At 43.9% G+C, this 27,617-nt stretch overlaps 1 protein-coding gene and 1 long non-coding RNA gene across 2 annotated transcripts in view; both read right to left on the bottom strand.

Annotated features, from left to right (window-relative positions):
• Nucleotides 1-27,021, bottom strand: part of slc25a21 (solute carrier family 25 member 21) — a 47,618-nt gene extending 20,597 nt beyond the window's left edge. The window contains exons 1-2 of the mRNA XM_061301648.1: nucleotides 26,861-27,021; nucleotides 26,650-26,751 (exon numbers count right to left, since the gene is read on the bottom strand). Of these exons, the coding sequence (XP_061157632.1) occupies nucleotides 26,650-26,725 (76 nt within the window). The 5' untranslated portion in view covers nucleotides 26,726-26,751; nucleotides 26,861-27,021. The remainder of the gene's footprint in view (nucleotides 1-26,649; nucleotides 26,752-26,860) is intronic.
• On the bottom strand, nucleotides 5,718-8,249 carry LOC133169542 (uncharacterized). The gene is made up of 2 exons (XR_009718424.1): nucleotides 6,788-8,249; nucleotides 5,718-6,680 (listed from the first exon to the last, which is right to left on the bottom strand). It is a non-coding gene; the product is annotated as an uncharacterized LOC133169542 (long non-coding RNA).
• Nucleotides 27,022-27,617: the final 596 nt, after the last annotated feature.

Raw genomic sequence — 27,617 nt, 5'->3', positions numbered from 1 at the left:
GCTAAATGTTGCTTTATCCCACACCACAACGAATATAGGTTGTGGAAGATCTCACTGGTTGGAATTTTCTTTACGTAAAATGTAAGCAAACCAAATAATGTCAACTACAGTTAATAACTGGTCGAACGGTGTTTAAAAATAGTCCGTCAGGGTTGGCAAACGACAAAGACGACGCCTTCAATTTTGGCGATATCATCACGACGTGTGAGGCCTCTCGCGCCAGACGGCCAAGGATAAGCCCAGACATGTCTTAAAAAATAAATAAAATAAAAGCCCACTTTGTGCCCGAGTAGCTGCATGGCATGTACTGTACATGCTTCAACCGCTCAGGCTGGCTTTTGGTTTTTTTTTTTTCTTTTTGCTTAGACAGATGCCGACTGTGAACTCTTGACACCGGTCGGACCGGTTTATGTTCAACATGTGTGTCTGTGTTACTGTCTTTCCACAAAGCTGCCCTCACTGTCGACCCAAGTGTGTGTGTGTATGTGTATGTGAAAGAGAGAGAGAGAGAGAGACGAGATGAGAGGATCTGTGGCTATTTGGGAGGTGGAGCGTAATGACACACTGGGGACAGATTAGCCGGACGTCCATCAGGGACGACTCTGATTTACAGCCACACTGACCAGCCCGTTGCCCTCCACCCAAAGCAAACACACACACACACTCACACACACACGCACACACACACACACACCGAGGGCAAAACACGACTGCGTCTGTGCGGTGGCCTCGCACATATGTTAGGTTCTTTGATAGTTTTTGGAATGGACATGAGCGTCTTACGAGGCCGCCTTATGTTGTTTTCTTAGAGGCTTTAAATCACAGCGACGTCTATGAGGGTGTGCAGTGCGTGTGGACGTCATATCGGGATGAGTGCCCCCCCTCCCCTGACCACGCCACCCCTTGCTACAGTGCGGGTAGATAGACAGATCCGTTAAACAAGATGTCACCGCCAAACACAACAATGATTAATCACACACTGCAAATTATAAGCACCTGTATGAATGAACCCGCCCACCGACTGGGTGACTGCATGCTTTCACTCTATTAGACAAGCAGCCCACCCCGTCGAAAAAAAAAATATACTCAACCCCCCCCTAGGTTGGAATGAGAGGAAGTCTGGTTGAAAGTGAATGTCTCCTACACATTAAAAATTGTCTGCTTTTCTGTGTTTAGGTTAGGAATGGCAATCTGACTGTGCCATGGTGGCTAGTGGTTACCACGCTTGTGTCCCACTTTTTTGGTCTTTGGTCCAAACCTCATTCTTCGTTGTTCTTTCCAAAATGTATTGTCTGTAAGGCATTTTTTTTTTTATCCTGACATTATCATCATTAGGTCGAGGCCAGACATTATTTTGACCAAGGCCAATCTGATTAAAGTGATGGTGCTAGCTTTTGTATGCTTTCACCTCCTGCTGACTTTTTGTTCCTTCTTTAGGAAACTCCCGCTGACTTTTTGTTCCTTCTTTAGGAAACTATACATCCGCATGTAGCAGCCAACCGCCTCACAACAAATCATCTCACAAAAGCACAAAAAGTGACCAAAGCTACCGCAAGACTGTACTATAAACATGGCGGAAATAGAGACGTTACAACATGGCATCCATAAATCGTTTGACATGCATCCAGACCAATGACAGAGCTTTGCGGTCACTTCAAAGATTGTCCAGACTTTCCTTTATCCGGCTCTGGACTCTGTGAGTCTAAAACCTTCAGTTCCCTGCCCTTGGTGAATCGCTTTGTTGTTTTAGAGGGCAGTTTGCAATGACTTGTTTAGTATCTTGATTATTTGATACTCAGAATGTAAAATTATGCTTTTGGAATTTGCATGTGTCTGTATAGTTTTGACTTTCAAACATACCAGAAAAGGTTCTACTACAGTCTCTCCGGGAAACTCTTCCTCAGACACAACAAACTCCTTTCCGGACTGCCCCCCACCCTTCCATCTGCATGCGTTATGCTAACGAGCTAGCCTCGCTGATAGCCGTCGCGAGGAAATGCGCCTTTGATTAATGCAGACAAAAGTGAGCTGGGCAGACAGCGGGCTCCACGAGTTAAACGAGTCGCCTGCCATCAGCCTCAAAGGGCTCCTCGGCCCCCGCCCGGCACACCCCCGACGCGCTGCTGAAAAGAATCTGTAGCAAATGAAAACCATATTAGCAAGAGCTTACACCACCAGGGAAAGGTTTTTGTGTGCGGAAATTACATTTCAGACTCAAGAGCGACCATAAACTAAAAAACAAAAACAACTTGCCATTACTAAACACCTTCACGTTTTCAAACACACTTTTTTTTTTTACATGCATTTCAAAAAAGATTTTGAAAATAGAGCAAAAATTGTTAGCCTAATCGCAGTGTTACAAGTAGGGTTAAGTAAAGGATATTTTTCTTTTTTCTTTTTTCAAAGTCAAATGTTACAAAACTGCACAATATTTTTAAAGGAATTAAAATGAAAATAAAATGATAGTTTTTGCTTTTTCACCAATACATTGAAGCTCAGATGTACAGTTAATTTTCCATTCCCTTCTCACAATTTTAAAACTTGTCAAAAAAAAAGCTGGATAAATTTGTGTTTTTGCGATCTAGACGGGGATTACTGTATTTCAATGATCCAGAGGAGACACGAGAACGAGAGCCCCATCTAACGGAGCAATATGTCAAGATGGACCACACCAAGCAGGAATACATATGGCGGGGCGGAGGGTTTTGGCCCCCCCAGCTACCTGCCTGTACAGTCGCCTCTCCGCAAATGTTTACTTTGGAGCAGACTGGTGGCCAACTGGTTGCAATTGACCTCGTAGCGGGACGAGTTAGAGAGCGAACTCGAGCCCCCTTTTCCCTTCCCCGAGAGGACAGCGGACGAAAGCCACACACGTACACAGAGCGCCCGGTGCAGAACCCACGTGGAAATACTTGAAAAGAGGCCAAGCGGCAACAAAGAAGCACTTTGCCCACTGCGCGCTTAGCGACCTTGCGGAGGATACCCCTAAAAACTAAAATGCAGGCAACACCTGCCACAGGTGCAAGAGCTTTTGAGCCAGGAGTTGCTTAGATGGGTTGCGGCAGGAGGCCTGGGAATGGGAGTCATTTCTAAATGGAGATTTTAGCAGTCTTTCTTGGGTGGGCAGGAATTGCTGAGACGGGATGCTGCTTAATCCAAATAATCTGCTCCATATGGGAATTACATCCTAAATTGGATGCTGTCCTCGTCGAATGGAGTGTCTCAAGTAGAGACATTAGCATGCTATCTTAGGTTGGCTGGGAGCTGCTTAGATGGGATGCGGCAGGAGGCTAAACCACTCACTTTATGATCACACAAGCTTCCATCAATAAAAGTCCAAGTTTAAACAAACATTTGTCCTCCGGTGCCAGTTCCTTTGGCAGACCAAGCCTTCTCTGTGGCGTACACCTGAGCGAGAATGCCGGCAGGAAGCGAGGGGGGGCGGGCGGGGGGCCGAGTTTGGCGTTTCACTTTGGGCCGGTCATTTGTCACAATTGTCACCCAATGCACAAACACAAATTAGTGAATTAGAACAGCGGATGTGTGCGTCGTGCCTTGGCTAAATCAAGTCAGCGCTGGGAGCTGTCATGACGGCTTTACCAAGCGTCCGTGCGTGCTCAACAGAAAGGTGCCTTGCATGCTGGCGCAACCTCGTCCGGGTTTGGGGGAATTACAACAACTGGACATATTTGGCCTTTTGTCGTGTTAAAAGTGATAAATTACAGTCAACCTCTTCTAGGCATGGGTGGTTACCGTTTCTAAAGGTATACAGCATTTTGAATACGTCACGCTTTCAAAAAAGTTGTGGTTTCAAAACTGCTAAAACTCCCCATTAGCACTACAAGCTGTTTATATTTTGTCAGCTACATGTGTACTTGGATACTTTTATCTCGGTAGAGCAATGATATGCAAAATGGCAGCTAAAGAAGGTCGATCCGCCATCAACACCGCAAGTCTGACTCAAGTCAAGTCATATGAATCGAGTCCCCCATCTCTGACCATTGGCGAAATATGACAGGACGTCCTACAGCAGCTAATTAGCCAACATGTTAACTAGCATAGCTGACATTAGGAGACACTCATTTTGGGAGTTGTTTCTTTGTATATTCGTCACCCACCGACCTGCAGCTGTTTGAGACAAACCAAGATGGAGCAAAAATTCTAAAATTAAAGCTTAGTTTGGATCGACACTCCTATTCCTAAACATACTCCTGGGCTGTAATTTGCAACAGGCAACCGCCAGGGCAGCCGAGCAAAGTCTCCGTCTTATCTGGACAGGGAATCATTCAGGGGGAAAAAAAAAAAAAATCATATCAGCGGGAAGGCGTGTTTAAATATAGCTGTAATTGCAGCAATCGTTTCTCGCAGCCCCCTTGCCATTCCCAACGGTCTGACGTTCAGCACCCCTCCGCCCCCTCAACACAAGCTCTCTCTTCCTCGCCGTTTCCTCCGCGAGTATCCAGTTAATCCCGGCTGCCGGTGTGGCCTGACAGTTGCATGACAAGGAATGTTTCCCTTTGTAAGAGCCTACTTCCTCCTTGCGCACTTTGAGCCCTAATTGAAATGTTTCCTATTGAGCTCAATCAAGAGAGGCAATTACCTAATTATTCGCTTATGCCTAAAAACTGGAGCCAGCGAGAGACGTCGGAGCCGCCGGGGTACGGAAAGACGAGCGGGCGGAGGGGGGAAAACGAAACAGGAAATGATTACGGCAAATAGACTAAAACAATTTCCCGGGTACCCAAGGGAAGCAATTCTCCGAAGCCCCAACCAACGAGTAAAATTAATCATAAGCCGCCATTTTGAGGCAGTACACTTTAAAAAGACTCATTCAAAAACAATTCTAATGGGAATTCCATGAGTGGGTGGAAAATTTGAGGATTGACAAATTTTAACTTTGTGAAAAGTTTCTAACATGAAGTTTTCATTCCATTTTTTTTGTAATGATGATCAAAATTACATCAAAAGGAAAAAATAACTTTTGTAGCAACATGAATTTTTATTTAGCAGTTATTGTAAAATTTGTTAAATTAAAATGCTCGTTTGCACATGATATTTTAGGGAATTTTACTTTTTTGAGAGCTATTATTGTTGTTCTAAAGACATAGATTAAAAAAACGATTTGTTAAAAATGATCCCTTTAAACACATTTCAACTTAATGAGACAGGTGATAAAACACGCTGGCACCCGAAGGCCTCGCACAGACGCCCACCGAAGACGCACGGCTGCCCAACCGAATCTGCGTTCTCTTTCAGGCTTTTGCCGACACGCACGCTAAAAAGAAAACAGATTGCTGGCCATGAAAATAAAAAACATTTCAGAGTTCATTTGAAAAGGCAGCATGTTAAAAAGCAATCAGTACGTCGTTAAAGGCATCCATCTTGTGCCCCCCGCTTGTGAATAATTCATTTCGGGAGCAGGCGGGATGGAAGTCTTTGCAGATATGAATTCTGTCCCTTCTTCAGCCGCCTCACGCCACTTCGACAAATGTTGGCCGGACGACCTCTAAATCAATCATTGAAATATATGGATGGATCAGCGAGCCGCTTCTTAAGCACACACACATGCCGTAGCTTAATTCACCCGAGCCGGCCATATTTCAGCCAACATGTGCGCCACTGTTGTCTAAACAAGCGCTGCGAAAGCCAGCCGGGACGTCAAGGAGGGTCCTGGCTGGAGGTCATGGAAAGCACTCATAATGCACGCACACACACACACACACACACACACACACACACACACACACACACACACACACACACACACACACACACACACACACACACACACACACACACACACACACACACACACACACACAAATGTATGTAAGACACATAAGGGAGTGAAGGTACTGGCTTGAGGTCATGGAAAGCGCTTATAAAGCCGCCTTTCAAGCCGGGCGGAAGACAAGTCGGCAGAACAGACGCAAGGTTAACTCCTGTGATAGCGCAGCTGGGCAGGAATGAAGACATCATTCCGTCGACGTCCGACAATCTGTACGCGCTCACGGAAGGCACCAAAACCCGAAAAATATCTTGAACTGTATGTAATTGGGTATGAAAAATGAAAAAAATCTTCCTTTTTCACCTGCTGTACACATCCAAAGCTAATTGGCTAACATGTTTTGCTATCTTGTGTGTAATGTCGCTAGCCCTTTTTGTATTTTAGCATTATCGTAGCTTTGTAAAAATCGGCTTAGCCGTTTTGGTGCAATTGAGCAAGTTTTGACAAAACTGTATCAATTTTGGTCAGAACTTCTTCAAATTAGTTAAAGAAACACAAAAAAACCGATACAAATTGTTCCCAGTGCCCTGTAGTTAGACCCTCTCCAGTAGCAATTCACACTTCTGATTTTTATAAAGATCCTCAGCCTACAATCATAAACAACGTTTGTAAAACTGGAAATTATTGCTCAAGCGAAGGACCAAACTCCAATCCCCATAAAGCATTGCAAACGAGGACTGTCGGCACCTCGCCAGACCAACGGCAATTGTTCGTGATTTGCGGTGGATTGTGGGAAGTGAAGTCCTTAATGACCCAAGGCAGCGGTAGCAGCTTTTGCGGCTTCTACCTTGGATTGTTATGACATTGTGGCCAACAGCTGCGTTTTCCATTGAGGAAGGCGAGTCCGCGAGCTCCGCTTTCAGCTATGTGGGAGACCGGCGGCGTTGACACACTAAAAACGACAAACGTCTTCCGTTATGCCTCCACTAGGACACTTCTAGGGAGTCCTAAAAAGCGACAAAGCCTTTATTTTGTTATTTAGCCTTTCAAATGTCTCACCTGCACGACAGAAGCAGAAGTGACGCTCCAGTGTGCTGAGAGAAGACAAATGGAAGCGCACTCACACACAGGCTGGGTGGGCCGCTTCAGCTGGACGGGGAATTCTGCTTAAACGCTTTGCAAGTCACCCGGAAACGCACACTTTCTCCTCACAACATGCCTCATCTTGGAGAAAGTTTTATGCCGTGTTTGGAGGAAAGGGACAGAAAGAGTCGCAATGGGTCCAGGAGGTCCGTACCAAGTGCCCCCCTCAAGCCACCCCCCCATTTCTGGATATGCCAGTAAGGGGGCAGAACCTGAAACCGTGCAAATGTGATCACAAGAGCCGGCCTTGATTGGGATGGCCGCATATGATTAAAGATAATTGCAAAGGACCGCTTTCCAAATGCTGCGGCGGTTTTGGAGGATGGGGGGCTGGCGTGGGGGGAGTCCAACGGAAGGATTTAAAACCGTTTCCCAGGCTTTTTTCCCCCAAAAGAAACCAGAAGCAGAAACAAGTGAATTACAAGCGACTAGTACAAGATACTCAGAGATTTTCTTATGCTAAAAAGTTTAGCAAAAAAACTTTTAGCGTAACCGTGCTAGCTTTTACAAGTGCTTAATTCCGATCTTTCTTTACAATAGGAACTTTAAATTGATTGACATGACTAAACTTACATTCTCCTCGCGATAAATTCAGGACATTAAAATTTAAACCCTAACTCTAACCCTTTCCTTCCCAAAAGAAATGAGGTCAAAGCAAAGTGAATTAAAAAGATACTTTGAGCAATCAAATTTACGTCTACTTTCTGGTAGATAAACGACATTGGGGAGGCGTCAGCGGGTGGAAGGGTGGCGTGGGGGTGACCCGAGCCGTCACGGCGGGATGATTGATGGTTGGGTCGCAGTGCTTAAGTCAACAGAGCAGAAGCACGCCTCGAACCTTCCACTCAGCACCTATTTTAAAAAAGAAAGGGGGTCGACTTCACCTGGGACTTCTCTTCAATTATCCTATCAAAACAAAATGGAAAGAAGGAAGCAAAACAGAAGAAGCTGGCCCAGGACCCCGAAAAATGAGATTTGCAAGACAAGTAAATCCAAGCTCCGTGTTCTTGTGGTTTGATGGACAGGATGAGAAGTTGGGGGCGGGGACTGGGGGGGTGTTCAGGGTAATTCGCTTGCAGGCACAGGTGATCCGATGGGCTGAGAAGGCTTTGGGGAGGGTGGATCCGCTTCAACACCTTCGGACTACACTCTCGACACATCTCCCCCTCAATCATGTCATCAAAGAATTCAGGTAAGAGGCGAGGTGTCAGGCTCTGGAATTTCAAAGCATCTTGGGAGGGACCTCCTGGATGACATTTGGAAGTCACCGGGCAGGACTTGAAGTCGTGGCCGCTGACTGAGTTGAAGCCACGCCCCGGGGATCGACCGGATGGGCCGGATCACTTTGAGTGACTCAGTGGATCAAATCAAACATGGCCATCTGGTGATGACAAACAAGATGATACAACAAAAAGGGTGCACGTCTTGATCATCCTTCCTGAGTGTCATCTCAACCAATCACCCCCCCCCCCCCCCCCCTACCTTGACTCACTCGCTGCCACCCGACTTGTGCCTCCCAGCTGCATCCAGGCCCGTCCTGATTGCGCTTGATTTGGGTTAAGTGAGTATTGCTCTGCTGCGGTTTGGGCAGGGATGCTCCCACGGGCTGGAAACTACACTGGAGGGGGAGACCTTTTTTTTATTTTTTTTGCATGAGTGCCAATGACAAACTCAACTGTTGGGATTTGAGGGCCGCAGCTTTTGACTTAGAAGTCATGAAATACGAATTACAATGCGGCACTTTCAGCTTTTCCAATTTCTACAACTCTAAGGCGTAATACTAATTCCGATCCTCAAAACAATCACATTTCACATGTGAAGTCCAGACATCTATTTTGGGCCTCAAGCTTCTCCCGACTAAAAACAAAACAAACTTGAAAGCAAGTTTGAAAGTGGTGTCTATGGCAGCGTACACGAGTTTTATAGCGGCAGCGTGCCAAAAATGACATCATAACCGCGAGCGTAGCAAGTCCGTCGTGAAAAGAATCAAGCGCACACCTGCCTCACCGTCTCGCTCCATATGGGATGCCTCATTAAGTGAGTGCGACCATGAATTCTAATCATGCCGCCAAGCCATCAAAAACATAAGATGTAAAAATCAAGGAAGGGGCCTAACCGCGTAAACAATAGCATTAGCTAACATGCTACCATAACTGTGTCGGAAAAGGATAGCGAAAAGAAATTACCTGCCAAAACAAAATCAAGACCAACTTGAATAAAATCACTTTCTTGCAAAAAAACATCAACACAACTCTATTTTCCCCCAAAAATCATTTTGAGAGACGTACAAGATGATTCCTGTTGTGTTTATCCAAACAGGGAGACAGGACGTGGAGAACCGTGTCGGATTTGTTGACAGGCGGGACGGCCAGCGTACGCGCCAAGCCTCCCCGGCCGGCCCAATTACGCAGACCAAAGAACATGGTGTGAACTTCTCAGGGACGCAAATTGCTCTGCTTTTAATTATGCAGCACGCCAGTTGGACGCGTCTCCTGGAATGCGGCGAGCGCAAAGATTCTTCAGTAGCAACCAATGGCAGATGTTTGCCACGCATGAGAGCACTTGAAAAAGTTGCAAAGTCCGGAGGAAAGCAATATTGGTGTTTCCACAGCGGAGTGGACAAGAACGATTCAAACGACACAACTTTCACGATAACGTTGCTGGAATCAGCTAAAAAACATTCCAATGAGAACAAAGCATTGTTTGCAAAAAATCTTTGTTAAAAAACAGACAATTGAACATTTCCCTGAAGAAGGTCTTTCTAAAAATATAAATACATAAAAGTGACTATTTCCTTAACTTACTCTTTCCTTCCTCAAACAAACACATTTTTCTTGAAAAATATTACTTCCTCAAAAAAAATCTCCCCAATTTTGTTCCTTAAGAAACCAAATTATTTTTCCTATGAGTGAAACATCTCCACTGCTCCGAGGCCAAACATCTGCGTCCTTGTAGGTGGCAAAATTGTCTTTGCAGAGTTTTCACGACGATAGCAAAACTCCTGGCTGGGAGTTCCGCGCAGATTTTTTGTTGAGACGTTATGCTCCTAAATTACAAACTACAAGACGGGGTCACGCATCAATGAGCAGAGTTATCCAAAGAAGCCGAAAGGGCAGAGAAAACATCAACTGAGAAAGCAAGGTGGAAGGGGGGGGGGGGGGGGGGATGGGGGTCGTTGGACCACCAGGACTATCCTCCCCGTTCATGTTTGTCTAAACTTTCACGGTCTGGCTAGGGTCCTTTAGGACCATCGTTCACCTGGTGTTTTTCCTCCTTCGCACCCAAAGGATAACATGTAGCGGAAGTAGCGCACATGACGGAGGAAAACCCCACTGAGGCGGGGTCACCAAGTGCCAACGGCATTCGGGCCTGCTTCACTCGCAAATCCAGATGACGCTGAGATGCAAAAAGGTTGAATTGCGAGTTGGACTGGTGACAGATTTAGAGATTTCAATACTTATTTTACGGGGGAAAAAAACAAGATTTTGGACTGTTTCACATTTAAAGGGTATGAAAGTGTTCACATCCTCCAGATTCCCACAAATCGAAGGCCTCCATGACAGAAATATGTGTCGTCCCCACGAACGCCCTTTTGAAGTCACACTTCCCCGCAGAGCTCTGACGGGGAAGCCGGAGCAGGATTTTCAAAAGGGGGGGCTGGGAGGAGAGAGTGGGAGGTGTCTATTTTTTTGTTCCTGGCTGTGGAAAATGGCGGTGAGTTTTACGGTCCATGTTCCCCGGCCTCCTGTAAAAATCACACGGGCCGATTTCCAGCGTTACGGCATTGTCGCTCCGCTCCGGCCAATCACAACACTGGAGTGTGTGCAAGAAGAATGGAAGCATGCAGAGAAGAAGAAAAAAAGCAACGGAAATACCTGCGGGTCTACTTTCGACATACTATACACCATCCGAGGGAGACCCGTTGACTTTGAGCTGGTCTTTAAGACCCGGCAACCTGGCAACCTCCCAACATGGTTCCTCAGGCACTTTGTTTTGCAGAGAGGAGGTGGGAGTGAGTTTGGACGCCTCCCAACAAAAGATGCATCATCGCGCTGGGTGGCTAAGTGGGCACGGTTTTGTAATTCCATATTATGGCAGGAAGGCGGGCGAGCAGGCAGGCTGGCCTGCCTTTCCCCTTAATTGTGATTGTCAAGCTTTCTATTGGATTATGTTAAAGAGTAGGGCAAGAGGCGAAGGGGCGGGGGGGGGAGCAGCCTCGCTGGTCCTGTGAGGTCTGATGAAGACATTGCGTGTGCCACATCACATTAGCGGACAAGAAGGGCTGAGGGGAGGCAGGGCCACCACTTGGGACGACCAGGACTGGAAGGTTCCTAAATCAAAACACAAAGCATCTTCACATGACCAGACCACTTCACGACAATCCGTTTGTAGGCATCTCGAAGGCAGAGTTAACCTGCCGAGAGCGGGCTCTGGCCCTAATGCGGCGCAGATGTGGCCCCTCGCTTAGAAGTGCCACTTGGACTGAAGGCACTTCTGCTTTCTTACCTCTCTCTGGGGTCTACGATGTTTAGAGACAGAGAGAACCGTATCTGTTTATCTTGGACTACGGGGAACGGCGGCACAAAACACTTTGATCAAGACGCAGGCCGTTTACATTACGAGAATTGTTAGTCATTTTGTAAAGCGGTGCTAATGGATAAAGGAAAGGTGCAAGATAGGGGCGTCAGATAGGAGGGGCCGAGGGGGAGGGGGCATGCCTGCTGGGTATTATGCACATGGAAGGCTGCTTCTAAAATTGGTCGTGCATTACGCGGGCCTAATGCGGGCTTTATCGGCAGTTGCCATCGGACCCACAGCGGAGCTCCCGCTAAGCCATACAAATCAGGATCACAACCATGCCAGGTACGGCAGAAGGTACGACGAGCACGCTTCCTCTCCGAGCCACTCCCTCCCTCGTTTAGCCCGAGCCCCCCGCCCTGCCTTTCCTGGCTCCGTTGCTCCAGGAGATGGTATCGTCACTGCGGCAGACTTTGGATTTCTTGGGTGACTTCAAAGCGCGTTGGGCTAAGTGTTTAGAAGAATGCGATGGAAACAGGAAAATAATGTTCTGATTTCTGTAAACTCTACGGCATCTGCTTCTGCTTAGCAACGTCAAGGCGCCGGGGGGGCGCTCCCAGTCGGGACTTTGTTCGAGAGAGATGTTCTCATCGAGTACAAAAACGATATTAACAAAGCGTTGATTTCATTCACCTTGTCAGGTTACAAAGGAACATTTTGTAAAAGAAAATGTTGAGTTACGTTTTTCTGCTGATTAATACAATCAGGCATGCTGAGTTCAAAATTTGCAGGATTTAACAAATTCCAATGAGTAGCTTTTGTAGATGGATTGAACTCATCGACAGCTATGTGGCAACTTGCTTGTTCGTGCAGTCACAACTGAGAAATGAAAGTGAAAGGTGTTTGCGACTCCCAAAAGATCAGTGCTAGCAAAATTTGCGAGGCTAGCCTCGTAGGAATTAAAAAGACTAGCACTACCTTTTATCTTTACCATTATGTGTTCTATTTTGGTTTTTTTGCTGTAGTTTTCTTTGGGGGGGGGGGGGGGGTTAGGGTTAACCGTAACATACTAAAAATCTACAGTATGGGTGGGATTTGGATAAGGATTTTGAGATGGAAGGGTTGGGGGGGCGTTGTAAGGGGACGGCTAGAGGAAGCGAGTTAGCCTCGGATGGGCGAGAGTGAAACCCGAGCATGATTGAGTTAGTAGTGGGAAAGGAGACGGACGGGAGCCTTCGGGCCGGGCAGGGCCAGTCGGATGGCCAAGTTGTGTATACAAGGCCCGCCTCTTGTCATGCCGCCCTGTTGGCCTGTCGCAATGCTGATGGAGTTATCTGGCCCGCGCCTGAAGAGGCCTTGTCATCTTGTTGTATACACAAGAGCAGCCAGCCGCCATTAGTCTGTGTGTACGCTTGCGCGGTGCCAGCCACATTACTCAGCCGCCCGCCACCGGTTCCTTGTTGGTGGAAATGTACTCACGCCGTCCTCCTCATTCTTCCCAAGATGAAGGTTATACAAACATGGTTGGAAATCAGGTCTTGGCAGGCAAAGCGAGGACCTTTCCGGGATCTGACATGGCCAATAAAAGTGATACTGAAGCTTCGGTAGGACTTGCGATACGAGTGACCTAACGCGAGTTTTGTCAAGACGGATGTTTTAACTTATTTTTTTTACTAAAAAATGAGATAGCATTGTGTTATAGTTATAGTGACAGGAAACTCATTTGGTATCGGCGTCCATAATCGGCCTAGTCGTCATTTTGACCGTTGGATTTTTCAAATGTGTGTTTCAACTAAAGCTTGCAAATGTGTGTTTCAACTAAAGCTTGCTTGCAAAATAATTTGGAACACAGCGTCCACGCTGCAGTTCCTTGTATTGTTTCAGACAGATGACAAGGAGGGAAAACATTCTGCAAGAAATCGGTCCAAAGCCAACAAAGACGCAAAAGTGGCTTTACAGACAGAAGCCCTAAACATTTAATCCTCCGTGAAAACAGCGAAAGGAAAAATCCGCCCTAAATCATTTTGAGGCTGCGAAAAAAAAAACAAGCCTTGGCAATGGCTCCTTGTGCTTTTCTCTCCGCTTCATTGTTTGGTTGTATATTTTCCCCGTGTTCCAGCGGCCCGGCCAAAATATCACACAAGTCAGGTCCCGCGGAACATCTTCCATCCAGCGCCGCAATAAAATTGAACAAAAAAGATGGCTGCCAAGTTTACGAAGAAACGTTTTCGGCTAGTTTACGACGTCCAACCTCCCGGCCTGAAGAGCAAAAAGTTGCCTCCAGATGGATTCCCGACAGACCTGAACAGAAATGCATCAAAAAAGCAGAACAAAAAACAAAAAAAGAAATGCAGGGTTTGATTCTTGTCAAAAATTCAGAGCCTTTTGTATGTTTGGATTGAGCCGTGTAATAAAATATTTGGTTCGTGAAACTAGCGAGACTTGTTTCTCAGCAGGGAAAAATGATTCCCACTTGAAATCCTATTTGGAATACAACCTGCGAAGCGGCCGTTGGGGAAACCTTTGGGTCTGCTGATCGGGGGGGGGGAAAGAAAGCTACAGAAGATCTATGAGGATAACATGGCTATAATATCGCCCAAAAGAGAGAGAGCAAAGGTCAACAATTTGTATGAGTTTCCTTCCTTCTTCTCAAACAGCTTCGTTTGGGTCATCCGCCATTTGGAGGCGACCGCCAAAGCGAAGCTGGCGGGCTTGACTAAGCTCATTTCCCTGTTCTTTCCCAAAAGATTAGGAACGGCAGATGAGGACAAATGCATGTGAAGTGAGGGAGGGGGAGGGGCTGGTGGAAAGAAATTAGAGCAGGAGGAAGTGGCCAAAGGATGCAATGATTTCATTCATTTTACAGTCATAAACGTGGAGCAATGCTGGCCAAATGTCGCGCATGATGACTGCAAACAAGGCCGGCGTTTCACATGCTCGCAGGCAAGCTCTCAAACAAATGCAGCACCAATTTCTCTTTTTTAGGGCGGGGTACTTTTATTTATAAAAATATTCCTCTTGTAATAGCAACATATTTTTACTCATAACCTTGTCTAGATTGTTTTTTGTGCACATTTTCGGACATCCCCTAATCCTTTGTGGATTATGACAGCCGCTAATCTTCTCTGTCGATCCCTCGCTAAGTAAACAACAATTTCACGGCCACTTGGACTCAGGTTGTGTCGACGTCTAATTGGCGGCAGGGACATCTCGGCCAGCGCAGCGGCGAAGACGCATCGTGGACGGACGAGGGTCCGGAGAACAACGGTCTGAACGGCACACTGCGGGCTCTCAGCATTCTTTGCTCCAATTTGCTCTAATTAGCATCAACCGCGGGCACATCCATCATGCTCCTCAAGAAACATAAACAAAGTGTCAGCTCTAGCGTAACAAACCGGTCGCCTGGCTACTTAGTGCAAATTATTCTTACATAAAAACTCAAGCGAGTCCTCAAGCAAAACACAGATTTCCCGCCATCCAAAAAAAAAAAACACACTTCCCCCTGCAGGCCATCTGGGGAAATGGCGCTCAAATGAAATTGAAGACATGTGTTGGAGTCTCGAGTGTATCGCAGTCGGGATTTGCGGTGGTTGGTTCATAGGATTGCGTAAGCCGTTCACAATTTGTCATTAAATACGTATGACTTTAACAAAACTGACTAGACATCATTTTCACCAATTATCACAGCAAGCTTGGCACCCATGTCACTCACCAGATCAAGCCCCGCCTTTTAAAGCCCTACACACTCAAAAGTCGCAGATAGCACGTCAAGGATGGTATCTCTCTGCCACACAGTTTCAAGAGAAGGTGCACTTAATTTGCTGACCCAAACGTCCAGGAATAACAATAATTTGATGCGTAGGTTACCACAGATTTGCTGCCACAAACTATCAGACCATACAATTTAATTACCCGCCCCCGAAGTCAAATCATCCAAAAGACCTCAATGGATGTTTTAACCGAGAGTCACGCGGAGGCGTTATTCTAATCAGGAGAATTCTCCCCAAACCTTCCAATGATGTCACTGTGTTTGTTCATTATGGATTCTTGTCAGGAGTCCAAAATTTGATTCACTTTCATGTGAAAAAAAATGCCCCAAAAAGTTTCCCACAAAGCTCAGTTTGATTTTACCAAGCTGTTTTTCCAGCCCGTTTCCTCGCTGATGGGTATCGCTCACAAGCCATTAAACTCCCGAAGGGACTAAAGTGTCACTCAAAAACTCTCTAATCCAATGCCGTGTAATCGCAAAATCGACACAAAGACTCTCACGCTTGGCATTTTAGACCCGCTTGTGGTCTTAAAAGGTCTGTCTAAAAGTGGGAACTTTGTAGTCCACATGTTATAAATGTACTATGGCTAGTACTATTTTTTCAGTGTATAGTGTTTAAGTGTAATTTTAAAAATTATATTTGTTTTTAAATCAAACGTATTTTTGTTGAATTGAAATTTGAATTTGGGAAAGTTTTGCCAAGTCTTAGACAGTTCTAAGCAGAACGTTTTGCAGGAAATCCATCGTATTATTAATTATTTTATTGCTTGCATTTTTTTCAAATAAGATCAATAAATATATGGAAAAATCTACTTGCAGTAAATGAAATGTTCCTAACTTTTTTTATACAGTTTCTAGTTCTTGTATACGGTTTAAAAATGTGCACTCTAAATAAAATTCTAGAATCCACTTTTTAAAGGTACATTAATCAATGCATACTACTCAGAATCAAATTCAGTGTTATTGAATCAATTTTGCAAATTGATTAATTGTTCTGTACATTTGCCATTATAATATAAAAATGTAATTGATGTAATAAAACAGATCACTAAATAGAAATAACTATACTGACTTAGAAAGTTTTGCAGATCTTTCATTTTCACTGATATCTCAATATTATTATAATGAACATAAATCTGAAAAAAAAACTGCTACCAGGATGAATATTGCAGGACATGGTTTTTTTGTATTTCATTATTGAATGAAAATAACTTGTAGATTATTTTGCACTATAGTAAATCAAAGTACTGGTTGATGCACTTTTAAAATCTATTTAAATGTAACATTGATCGAATCAACGTTAGGAACGAAAATTGTTCAGTCTACATTAACTTGTGTCCAATGTTCTGGCTTTTCATAATTTCCCACTCGTGACCATATTTAACATGCTCTATCTGCCGCCACATGACGACAGTGTGATCCTTCCAGTGGTCCAGTAAAGTCCAGTAAATCACTCCCTCTGCTGAAAAAAAAAAAAAAAGTTGTGCTGCTCATCTGGCAAAAGTTCCACAGGCCCGAATCATCAAGAGAAAGGGGGGGCGCTCCCCCCACCCCACCTACCCCACGACAACCTCTTCGGAACCGACCAGGATGTTTGGGTTAGAAAATGACTGCTGCTGCTGCTGCTGGTCCCTTGGCCCCCTTTCGCTAATTGGCCCGAGGGTAATTACCTTGTCTCCTCTCCACTTAAGTACAAATCGGAGCTGCAGTGTTATTGTATCGGGTGGGCCAAAAATTCGCATGACTAATAGTCACAAGCGAGGCAATAATAACCGAGACTGGGGCGAATTATACACCTTAACGACAAAGTCAAGAAAATGACAGAATATTGTTGGATGACCAACCCCCAAAAAAGTCATGTGGGATCCTTTTCATTCCACACCCTTAAAAAAAAAGGGTCTTGGAAATCCGCTAAGTAGTTTTAACATCAACAAAGAAATTCTTGATTTATCAACTCAAATGCTGACACCCACGTCATTCACTAGTTCAGGCTAAACTTTTTAAAGCCACACACACACAAAGACACAACAAATATGTGGAATGTGAGGATGGCGACCCCAAATGGACAAAAATAATACCTTTTGTAGCAAAATCCATTTGAATGCAATTACTTGATGATTGATGAGATAACCGCGATACTAAAAATACGTGTGCAGGCGGCGCCCGCGGGCACCATCAAGACTCCCATTGAGTTCACGCCAGTCGCATTTAAAGCCAGGCGTGTCGTTTTTCATCTGTTTTGGGGATGAATCTTCGCAGACTTCAGACTTTCCCCTTGGGTGATGTACGTCAGTGTGTAACGCTTCATGTAGCGTTATGTAAGCCACCCGAGGGTCCGGCAAAGACCAGAACACCAACGCGGGCCCGCCGAGGGTTTCGTCTTGTGTGGCGAGAGCAAAGACAACGCAGAGAGAGAAAAAAAATAAAAATAAAAAAAATCTGCCACGGATCTTGTTTCTGAACGTTGCTATGGAAACAATGGTGCGTTTTCTTATCGTAAAATCCGGTGATTACAGAGTGCTTACAACTTAACCTTCCTCCGACCCGCTCGTGCTGGAGCGGCTTCAAAGGCCGCAGAACGGGCCCGTGTGTGGTCTTGGTTTTACTCGGCGTGAACGCTCGGTAGAAAACGCAGCGAGCGACCGAGCGCCGGTTAGTCACTGCTTGGACGTCACTGTGAAGAGTTTTTAAGAAGAGAAGTTCTGGAAAGGTTTTATTGGGGGGGGCGGGGTTTGGAAGTCTTTCAGAATAAATGTCTGCAACGAGGCTAATATTTATTCTTTTTTTTACATTTCCATTGACATTTGTGGCAAACAGATGTTGGAGCGGCTCCGCGCTTTTTAAACGGCACATCGGGGGTGTTGAAAGAAGCCGTGCAGCGCATCAGGAAAGTTATCCATCTCAGAGTTACCCTAAAACCCAACATCATCATCGAATTTACCGCTCAGGGTGCTACTGGGACCAGCGGAAACGCTTAGCGCGATATATCAGCGCTACGATAATTATCTTCCTGACATATTTGGATCACATGCGCCTCTAAGGGCAAAAACATTTGAATCTGCATTAAATAGCTATGCGGCAAATGGCTGCCAATATTTGACAGGGGGGAAGGGGAGGGGGTGGACTGTGTACGACAAGTCGCAGATGTTTCGAACCTCAGCGAGAGAAATTAAAACCAAAATTAGCATTTGTGCTGGACTTTATATTTAACGCATGTGAGAAACATCTGTCCTTGGACGTTTGACGCGTATCATTTTTGTCCTAAAAATGAACTTTACAAGTCACAGCATTTATGAATGGAACAAAATCTTCTGCCCGTGGGACAGAAACATGTTTTCACATTCGAGTTAGATAAATCCTAGACTTTTTTTTTATTCAGAATTAAATTTAAGGCCAGCTCCTCAATGTTGCCAATGTCTCATGCAGGGGCGTGGTGGTTTTCGGAATTCCAGTCCGATTCCCGAACAGGCAGTCCATTTCAAGGCCGGTCGAGTCTGTTATACTTCCAATTTTAATTTAGCGCTTATTGTTCAACATTTCAATGCCAATGTTCGATACTCTTGAGAATAAAGTTATTTGCAAAAAAAAATGCCCATACTTGATTTAAGATGCTCTATCGGCATAAAGAAAATTACCGTTTTTGGTATATTAGTCAATAAATATTGAAGGTGAACTGCTATATTGAAGCTAATAGTTACCTAGCATTTTCATACTATTTGGCCGGTTGATAAGATCATTTGAGGTCTGAAACCCAACACCACATTTTAACGCATTTTCAACATTCCCCTAACGCGATCTTCCATTCAGTTTCTCACGGGCTACTCGTCTACGGCTGGATGGTGCGCCGCCAGCGTGTTCTCCGGTATGTCATCCACTTGACCGCGGGAGATCCGAAATAATCCAAAGTGTCTATAAATTTGAGCCTCCCTAATTGAAGCCTTGAGCGTGGCCACCGGGCAAGAGAGAAAGAAAAGATTCCCCCGCGGGACCCACGCAAGACAAATGACTTTATGACGTTCATCTTGATAGAGTTATCCCAAAAGTGGGCAGGCGCGCTTCCAGAACGGGCACAGCTACTGAGGGGAGGCTTCCAGTCTGTGTGTGTGTGTTTTTGTGTGTGTGTGTGTGTGTCTCATCCAGAACCCCGTAGAACACACGCATACAGACGGAAACTGCCATGTCATTCCGGGCTTTTCGCTTGTCCCTTCGCCTTATTGACACTACTTATTATGTTTATTTATACGTCGGCGCGCAGCACGCCGCCTTTGTAATTAGCGTATGTGAACTCTTAGCCGACGCCGGATCGAGTTGCGTTGAACGGTTCCTTCAGCTTGAGCGGAGAGGTTCGGGAGAGAGCGTCGGAAGGGTCGTAGGCGGCGGCGGCCTGGTCGCCACGTGAAGGGCGCGGGGTTAAACTGCAGATTCGGGAGTTTTCAACATGTACGTCAGCGCTCGTGAGGAACAAGTTGCCGGAGAATAAGCAGCCACCACTTCTGACACTTGGAGCCTCAACTAACCAAAAATACAAAGAGAAAATTGTAGTATTTCATTACATTGCATAATGCCTGGTCACACAAACAAGTGCAATGTCAGTACCAGGTTTAGAATAGTTTGGGACTTTTTTTTTTTGTGAGTTCTAAGTAGTGACGGGGGTGAGTCTAAAGGGGGCTAAAGGTCGACGGCAATACCAACCGTACATTAAAGTACTGGTATTTCAGTGTGGCTGTATCAGTAATGAGCACCCTCTTGTGGCCGTTTTACAAACACGCCGTAGAAATTAGAAGAACAGAAAAATTTGCTAATAATTTTGTGCGATTTTCAGGGAAATTGCTCCATTGGGATATGTAAGTCTATAAAGTGATCTGTTATTGTTTTTCTGGGGTGATATTTTATGTATCAAATGTTTGGAGCGGTATCTGTACTTGGTATCGATATCTACTTGAGAATTAAGTACTTGTAATGGTGACGCTACATACATTTGAGTGACTGGCTTTTGCCGTACCGGGTCTTGTTGAATGAGTGCTAAACCAGGCCAAGCACTCTCCGGCAAATAAACATTCACCGGACTGGACTCCATGACGCCGCCTCACTGCTGACATGAATCATCAATTTGAAAAAAGATGACACACTCGCGCACACAGAACCTCTCGCTAAACTGAAATGTTTTCATCATGTCCGGCGTGACAAGCAAGAAGACCCAGTAGTGGTCCGTGTAATGATCTCAGAATGAAAATAAGCAGATGTTCCCACGCGCGCCCACGTGCACAGAGCAGGTTTCATTCAAAGAGTCAACGTCCTTATCGGCCACGCCGGTCGTAAGTTACTGTACTTTATCATCACGGGATCCATCTGTAGCAGATTCACTTTTAAAAGCAAGTGAAGTGAGAGAGAGGGGCGTTTTCTGTCAGCTCACAGGCTCATTGGACCGAGAGTCTGTCAATAAATAAAATAGGCCTTGGTATGTTTTAGATTTTGCTGACACTAATGGCTGTCAGGTAAGAATCAAGTGCGTCTTTACATGCTTGACTTTGAAGTGCGCGAGCGCTCGTTTGACACGACGCCACTGGGAGCAACTTAAAGTCGGACTGATGCTGAACCTGACGTGCACTTGTACGCTGTGGCAAAATACATTTGAATGTTTATTATTTTTTTATGTTATTTTTTTGTTTAGTGCCTTGTAAACAATTCATAAAAATTCGACTGAAATATCTTCAAATGCCAGGATTGTAATGTATATATTTTTTGTTATTACCTTTTTAAAGTACTTCAATTTTATAAAATTATAGTTGTTGGACAAGTATGTTAAAATAGCCTTAATTTACTGTACTTGATGATTCATGTTGATCAATCTGAGAATGATAAAAATTAATATGAAATTACATATATAGCGGCCAAAACTCAAAATAAATATAAATTAAATCTGATCATTTCTAATCAGCTTCACACAGAGGCCAGAACAAACAGATAGCATATTTTATCCTTTTTAGGCTTCTTTTTCATGAAGTCATGCGTGTTCATTTGTTGAACATTCTCTGCTAATTTCTGACGACAACGATTGTTCACATTTCCCCGGGAACTCGTAATGAGATGATAAATCTTGTGGGTTTATTATTGCACATGCAATGAGCGCTTACTCCAATAACAAGCCGCTTGTGAGGGGGCCGGGTGCAGCACCATATCGGCCATTTTTAGCCAGGCCTCAACAGAACTATACGTGCATCTGTCAAAAGATGGACAAAATATTGTGTATACACGTCCTCTCTGTCATCATTATTATGAAGAGGATATAGTGGTCCCCGGTTCAGATTAAGAAGAAAAAAAAAAAAAATCAACCTGGCTTCCAAAATATGAGGTCATCACTGCGCACATCTGTCTCCAACATGTCCGCCGGGAGTTCAATCACGGCCGAGCCAAACACGCACACGATTGTTTCTGGAAATAAATATTAGCCCTAATTCGCCCTGTGATTGGCGCTCGGCGCTTCCTGGCAGTTGAGGGGAACACACACTCGTGCGCGCACGCACACACTCTAGGGCTGAGAGATGATCCAGATTAATCAATTATTTTAAATGTTTTTGTCAGAATTATTTTGGATTTTTGAAGTCGATTTTTCGTAGTGTCCGCTACACACACAAACAACACGGCAGTGAACAAAAATTAATTTGTTTACAAAAGCATTCCCTTCAGCTAATCAAGTATTTTGGACTTTTCAGACACAATTATTGTTTTTTGTTTTGTTTTTTGTTTTGTTAAAGCGAGCCCCTTTAGTGAGTTTTTCCCCCAAAAAGTGATGAATACGCTTTATTTCTGCAGAAAGGATGCCGAGACATGATTTACCGCGAAATGAAAAGAGAACCTGCTCGCAACGGGCAATTTGACGGCTCATTCCATGATGCTAAATCTTTACAAATTTAAAAATGTAAATTTATTCAGGATCCCGTTACGTATGTTAAACTACAGACTTCAGAAGTAATTCTACGGTATGTTAGGTTAAGCGCTGGAAGCTTTTCAAGACCCTGCGACAAATAAGAGCACTTGTTTTGTTTTAACAAGTACACGGCTGTGATATCACCAGGATGTTATGATGAGCGTGACCCAAAGCATCGAACCTCTACAAAACAGCAACTTCGACTGCTGTGAATCTACCACCACCTTATGGACATATGGGGAATGAAGTCAAGTACATTAAAAAAAACGCCTTTACAATTTACACCAGGGGTCCCCAAACTTTTTCCTGTGAGGGCCACATAACCTTTCCCTTCTCTGATGGCGGGCCGGTGGCAGTTTGTAACAGAAAAAGTGTGACGATCGTAGGGGAGCTTAAAAAAATTATTGTTTTCCAGAAAGCCACACATAACCAAATAACGGTTATTTAATAACCCTTTCCAGGTTCTTTACAGAAAAAAAGTCAGGAAACAAATAATAACACTATTAATGAAATAAATAATAACTAAACCCTCTCTGAGTTCTTCACAGAAAAAACAGGAAATAAATAACTAAATAACTCTCTCTGGGTTCTTCATAGAAAAAAAAACATGGAACATTAACTTTCTGTTGTGCCATGCACAATCTTAACAGATAAAAGTTCAGCTCAGTTGTCAGAGCAGAACCTCTCTGACACATATGAGCAGTCTCTTAAAGTTCTTGTGTTCCTTCCTTATAATCCTTTTGTAGGTTCCAGTAGGCTTGTAGACACTGCTGTCTTTTTTGTTAAAGTTTGATAGTGCGTCATAGTCTGGAGTAAAATTTGTTGTGGCAATTCTTAGGCGAGATCCGAGGTGTTGGTCCGTTTACCTCGATCTGTGACGGGTAGATGTTGACGTTCATGTGGCTGAACGTCACGTCGCGTACGTCGAGCCAAATTGGCAACTCTTTTAAACGCTCGGCACTGCTTTACTTGGGCGACATTTTAACGGAAGGATTCCAGGGGAAGGTTTGTGGGTGGCTTTAGCGCAAAACTGCATCTGAAAGCTCAGCGCGCAAATTACAAGAATGCTGTCGTCACAGCCCACGCTCTAAATTCGGGACTGATACAAATAGAGCGCGAGTGCGCCATGTCCGTACACGCACTTGTGAGTGTGCACCGAGCTTTCTGACACGGCTTCCGGTAGTAAATGCGCAGGCGAGCGCTTCCCCATCTACTGGGGAAACGCAGTCATTGCAGGCAAAATGAGCAAAAAAAAAAAAAAAGTTTAATAATACAATTTATTCAGGGTTGGCGGGCCAGATTAAACGGTCCCGCGGGCCGTATCCGGCCCGCGGGCCGTAGTTTGGTGACCCCTGATTTACACAAATAACTATCACGAAGAAAGAGACACTATGGCCTAGATATAGACATATAAACACACACACATATACACACACACACACACACACACACACACACACACACACACACACACACACACACAGTAATCCCTCGTTTATCGCGGATAATTGGTTCCAAAATCCACCCGCGATAAGTGAAACCCGCGAAGTACGGTCACCAACAAGAAGTACTGGGCAGGCTAACGAGTTAGCGGAAAGATGTTGATTCGCGATCGTGCTAACACGCGAAAACGGACTTCTAAAGGAATGTAAACGAACATTTGGAGCAATACTACCGTGTCCTAAAGGGTAGACACATGTTTCCTCAATTTAGAAGTTTTATTTTAACTTTTAAATGAAAGATCAGCGATGTAGTGAAGCCACAATAAACGAAACGCGAAGTAGCAAGGGATCACTGTATATATACATATGCAATTTATTTTTTTTTTTTTTGTAAAAGTCAACTAAAAGAGGACTTCTCGAATATGCAGGTACCAGTTTGGAAAAGAACACCACAAGCAAACAGAAGTCTTTTGAATACATTTCATGCCCCATTACATACAATGGATAAAAACAAACTTCAAACAAAAAAGGTGAAGTCCAAAAAGAGGAAGCCAAACTAACCAAAACACAAAGATGCAACACAATGTACCATTCTTCCTCTTTGAATGATGTTAAAGTAAACCTGTGTGTAAAATGCTGTAATGCTCTTTGGTCGTTAAGCCTTATAAAATACATAACGTTTCTTCATAGTGAAACCTACAGATTGTCTTATTATGTCAATACAATAAAGCAGATGAACGCAAAAAAAAATCTGTGCAAGCAAGGAAACAACCGCTTTGCAAAACAGGCCTCAAAATGGCCACCACACTCCCCATTATTATATTATGCAGTCAGCTCACCTGTCCAAGAATACAACGTGAGCTACTTTCAAGCTAGCAAAAACCTTTGTTGCTTTATCAATCTTTTTTTCATAGCAAAAGTAAAACAGTAACATTTGTAATGATAATCCTTGCAAGTCATTTCTCATGAAGACACTGAAAGTGACTAAAAACTGGTCAATCATGTTAGCACTGCTAATGCTGAACCAAAGGCAACACAGATTTGCATTTTTGCTCAGTGGATCTGACTTTTTTCCAAATAGGCCTCTTAGGCAAAGCAACAAAGTAAAAATTCACAAGGCTAAACCGAGCCATTGGGGGGCAAGAATATTTCATGGGATCAGCAAAACATTAATTATTATTTTTCACAACCCGCCTTTTTTGTTTAATGCTGATAAATATTACATATATTAATTAATTAGAGGCCCGCCGCTTTAGTTCACTAATGAGCCTTTTCTCACAGGGAAAACTCAGTAGGGTTAGCAAATATAGCAAATTCTATTTGCAAAATGTAGAACGAACCTAATGGTCAAATACAATCATAAGGCAGACAAATTTCAAATATACTACTCGAAAAAAAATTTGAGATATTGATTGGGCTGAAAGGTGAAACGCAAACGTCATTTTTCCTTTCTGTCTTTGCCGCCATCTTGTGGTATTGACAGGACATTGCGGTACAGTAGATACATGTTTGGTTCTATTGGGCTGAGGTGAAACGCAAACTTCATTTTTCCTTTCTGTCTTTGCCGCCATCTTGTGGCGCAAAGACAGCGCTACAGTAGATCATTTTTTTGGTTCTATTTGCAGCAAGGCTCAGTCCTGCCCAGTTGGTTTATTTTTTAGAAGTTGATATTTTGTTTTTCTCTTCTCCTTCAAAGTCAAAGTCTGCTTTATTGTCAATTTCTTCACATGCCAAGACACAAAGAAATCAAAATTACGTTCCCACTATCCCATGGTGACAAGACATAGTACACAATATACATACAAGTAAACACAAAAAAATAGAAACAAGAAGGCACAAACAATGAATAAATAAGAGTGATGAATAAGTAATAAATAAACAAATAACATAATAAATAAGAGGAGCAAAAAATGGAGCAAGTGTGCATACAGCAGACAGTCAGAATATAGCGCAAAAGTACAGGAGTCAGTCAGTTTCCGTTGTTGATGACACAGACAGATTTCGCAACACCTCCCAAAAACGGATAAAAGAGTCAAAGTGGCAGCGAGGCTTTGCTGATAAACGGTGCATTATCTCAGACATGCAGCGCTGCTTAACCAACATACTCGCTCATTTAAACTGAACTTTGAAAAAGTCCAAATGAAACAAACAGCAACTAACACGAAAAGTCCCAAAGTAAAGTTCTAAGCTTTATTATACTACTGTCATGCGTGATGACAGTTTGAACTCTGACTTTGTGTCACTGAACCTCAGGGACGTTAACAATCAATCGGCTTTGTTTGAATGCACTTCAAGGTTTTGCCCGCTGGGTCGTGAGTGCGTCCATGTACAGTACGCCACTCCTGCACCAGGATCCCACCCCGCTTTGCTCCGGTTCAGCACGAGCACATGTTTTCAATATCTTAAGATGACCAAGTTGCGCAATATCTTTCTTTTTAAACAGGCCTTCTGGGAGAAACACGGAATTTTTGTGCGCTGGGTTCAAAAAGAGAGCAAGATAGTACACTTGTGCTGACGTTCTAGTTGGTTTGGGGCGATGATTTTTATTTTTTTATGCTTTTTGTCCTGCAGCCGTAAAACAATGGAACTAAATGTGTGAAGTAATTATAGATTGGTTATGATTAGAATTCCGGCGAAATGATTGCTTAGTTATTTCGTAGAAACAAACAAAAGAAATGAAAATGAATATTACTATGTATTCAAGATATCATTGTCTTTATGTGCTTATTTTCTCCTAATAATACTTTCAAATTGCCTGTTTAAATAGCGTTTCCATTAACAAACTAAATAAGTTATGACCTTAACCACGTCTAACAAAGTTTTTCAATTAAACAAATAGCCGCACGCATGCGTGATGACGCTATAGTGACGTCGCTATGCTACAGTTAGGAAACGGAAAAGAACTATCCTGGCTTGGACGCCTCATCTTCGGCACGACGACTCAGACGGCCCCCGCCCTGGGCAATTCTATGATAATTGTGTGCTTTTTAAAGTATTAACACTTTGTGGTCAAAGCCGACTTGTAACGTCACTCCATGTGCAACAGGTCACGAGCAAGAGCAAAGTTAGCAAAGCCTAGTTACATAATAGTTATAAAAACTTTTGTTAAAAACTCTCCTACCTGCAGAGCCTCCAGCGATAATCTGGTGGGTGGCTTCCCGGACCAAGCCGCGCGGTTTGGGGCTTGTCGTAGTCATGTCGGCTGCTTTCTCCCCTGCTTGATCTGCAAAGGCGAACACGCTCGGCGTTAGCAACTAGCTAGTTAGCTAGGCTCTGATCACGTTTCGGAGCAATGACGTCATAGCCGTCACTTTTTAGCGAGGCACACTAACCCGACTCGTGGATGTGTCGCCTCGCGTGGATCTGCTTTTCGTTTTGCTTCACATTCACTCCCGCACGCAGGGCGGCATGTGGGCCTGTTGGGATTTAGCACCAGAACGCCTCTCGTGTCCTGTTGGACCTCCTTTTGCTGCAAGTCTGTAGTTCAATTTTGGATTCCCCACCCCCCGACCCAGTCCCACATCCCCACACCGAACCCCAGTGATCAATACTTGACAAACATGACCATAAGATGACACTTATCACCACTTTTTGCCAATTACTTTTTTATCTCGAGAGAGTCAGCCAACTAATCATAAGGCAGTAATTAATAGTTAAAACATTAATCCTTCTATTGCCCGTAGGTCCTGTTTTGGAGAATGCATACGGGTTGTTTCATGTGAAAACAGCAATAGCGGAAACGTAGTCTCTTGAAATAAAAAAAATAAAAAAAAGGTTACATGCCGTAACACTGGCAAGTTGAAAGTAAGAAAAATATGTTCTTCTGTGTGGTTTTTAGCTTGTATTTTTTATCTTTTTATTCTATTTATTTATTTATTTATTTATTTAAATATTTTTGCACTGATCGGTTGGCACTTTTTAAATTTCATTGTACATGTGTGACAGTGACAATAAAGATCTATTCTATTCTAAAGCTATATGTGAAAACCAGGATGCTATAAACAAACGCACATGGATAGATAATGTTTTTCATGTCTACGTTAATTTGGCCCCCTAATCCAACTAAATCGCACAGAAATCACTCTTTGG

This window comes from Syngnathus typhle, linkage group LG16, assembly GCF_033458585.1.
Source record: "Syngnathus typhle isolate RoL2023-S1 ecotype Sweden linkage group LG16, RoL_Styp_1.0, whole genome shotgun sequence".
Classification (NCBI taxonomy): domain Eukaryota; kingdom Metazoa; phylum Chordata; class Actinopteri; order Syngnathiformes; family Syngnathidae; genus Syngnathus; species Syngnathus typhle.
The sequence above is the reverse complement of the archived record's forward strand: the minus strand, read 5'-3'. Positions and strand labels throughout refer to the sequence as shown.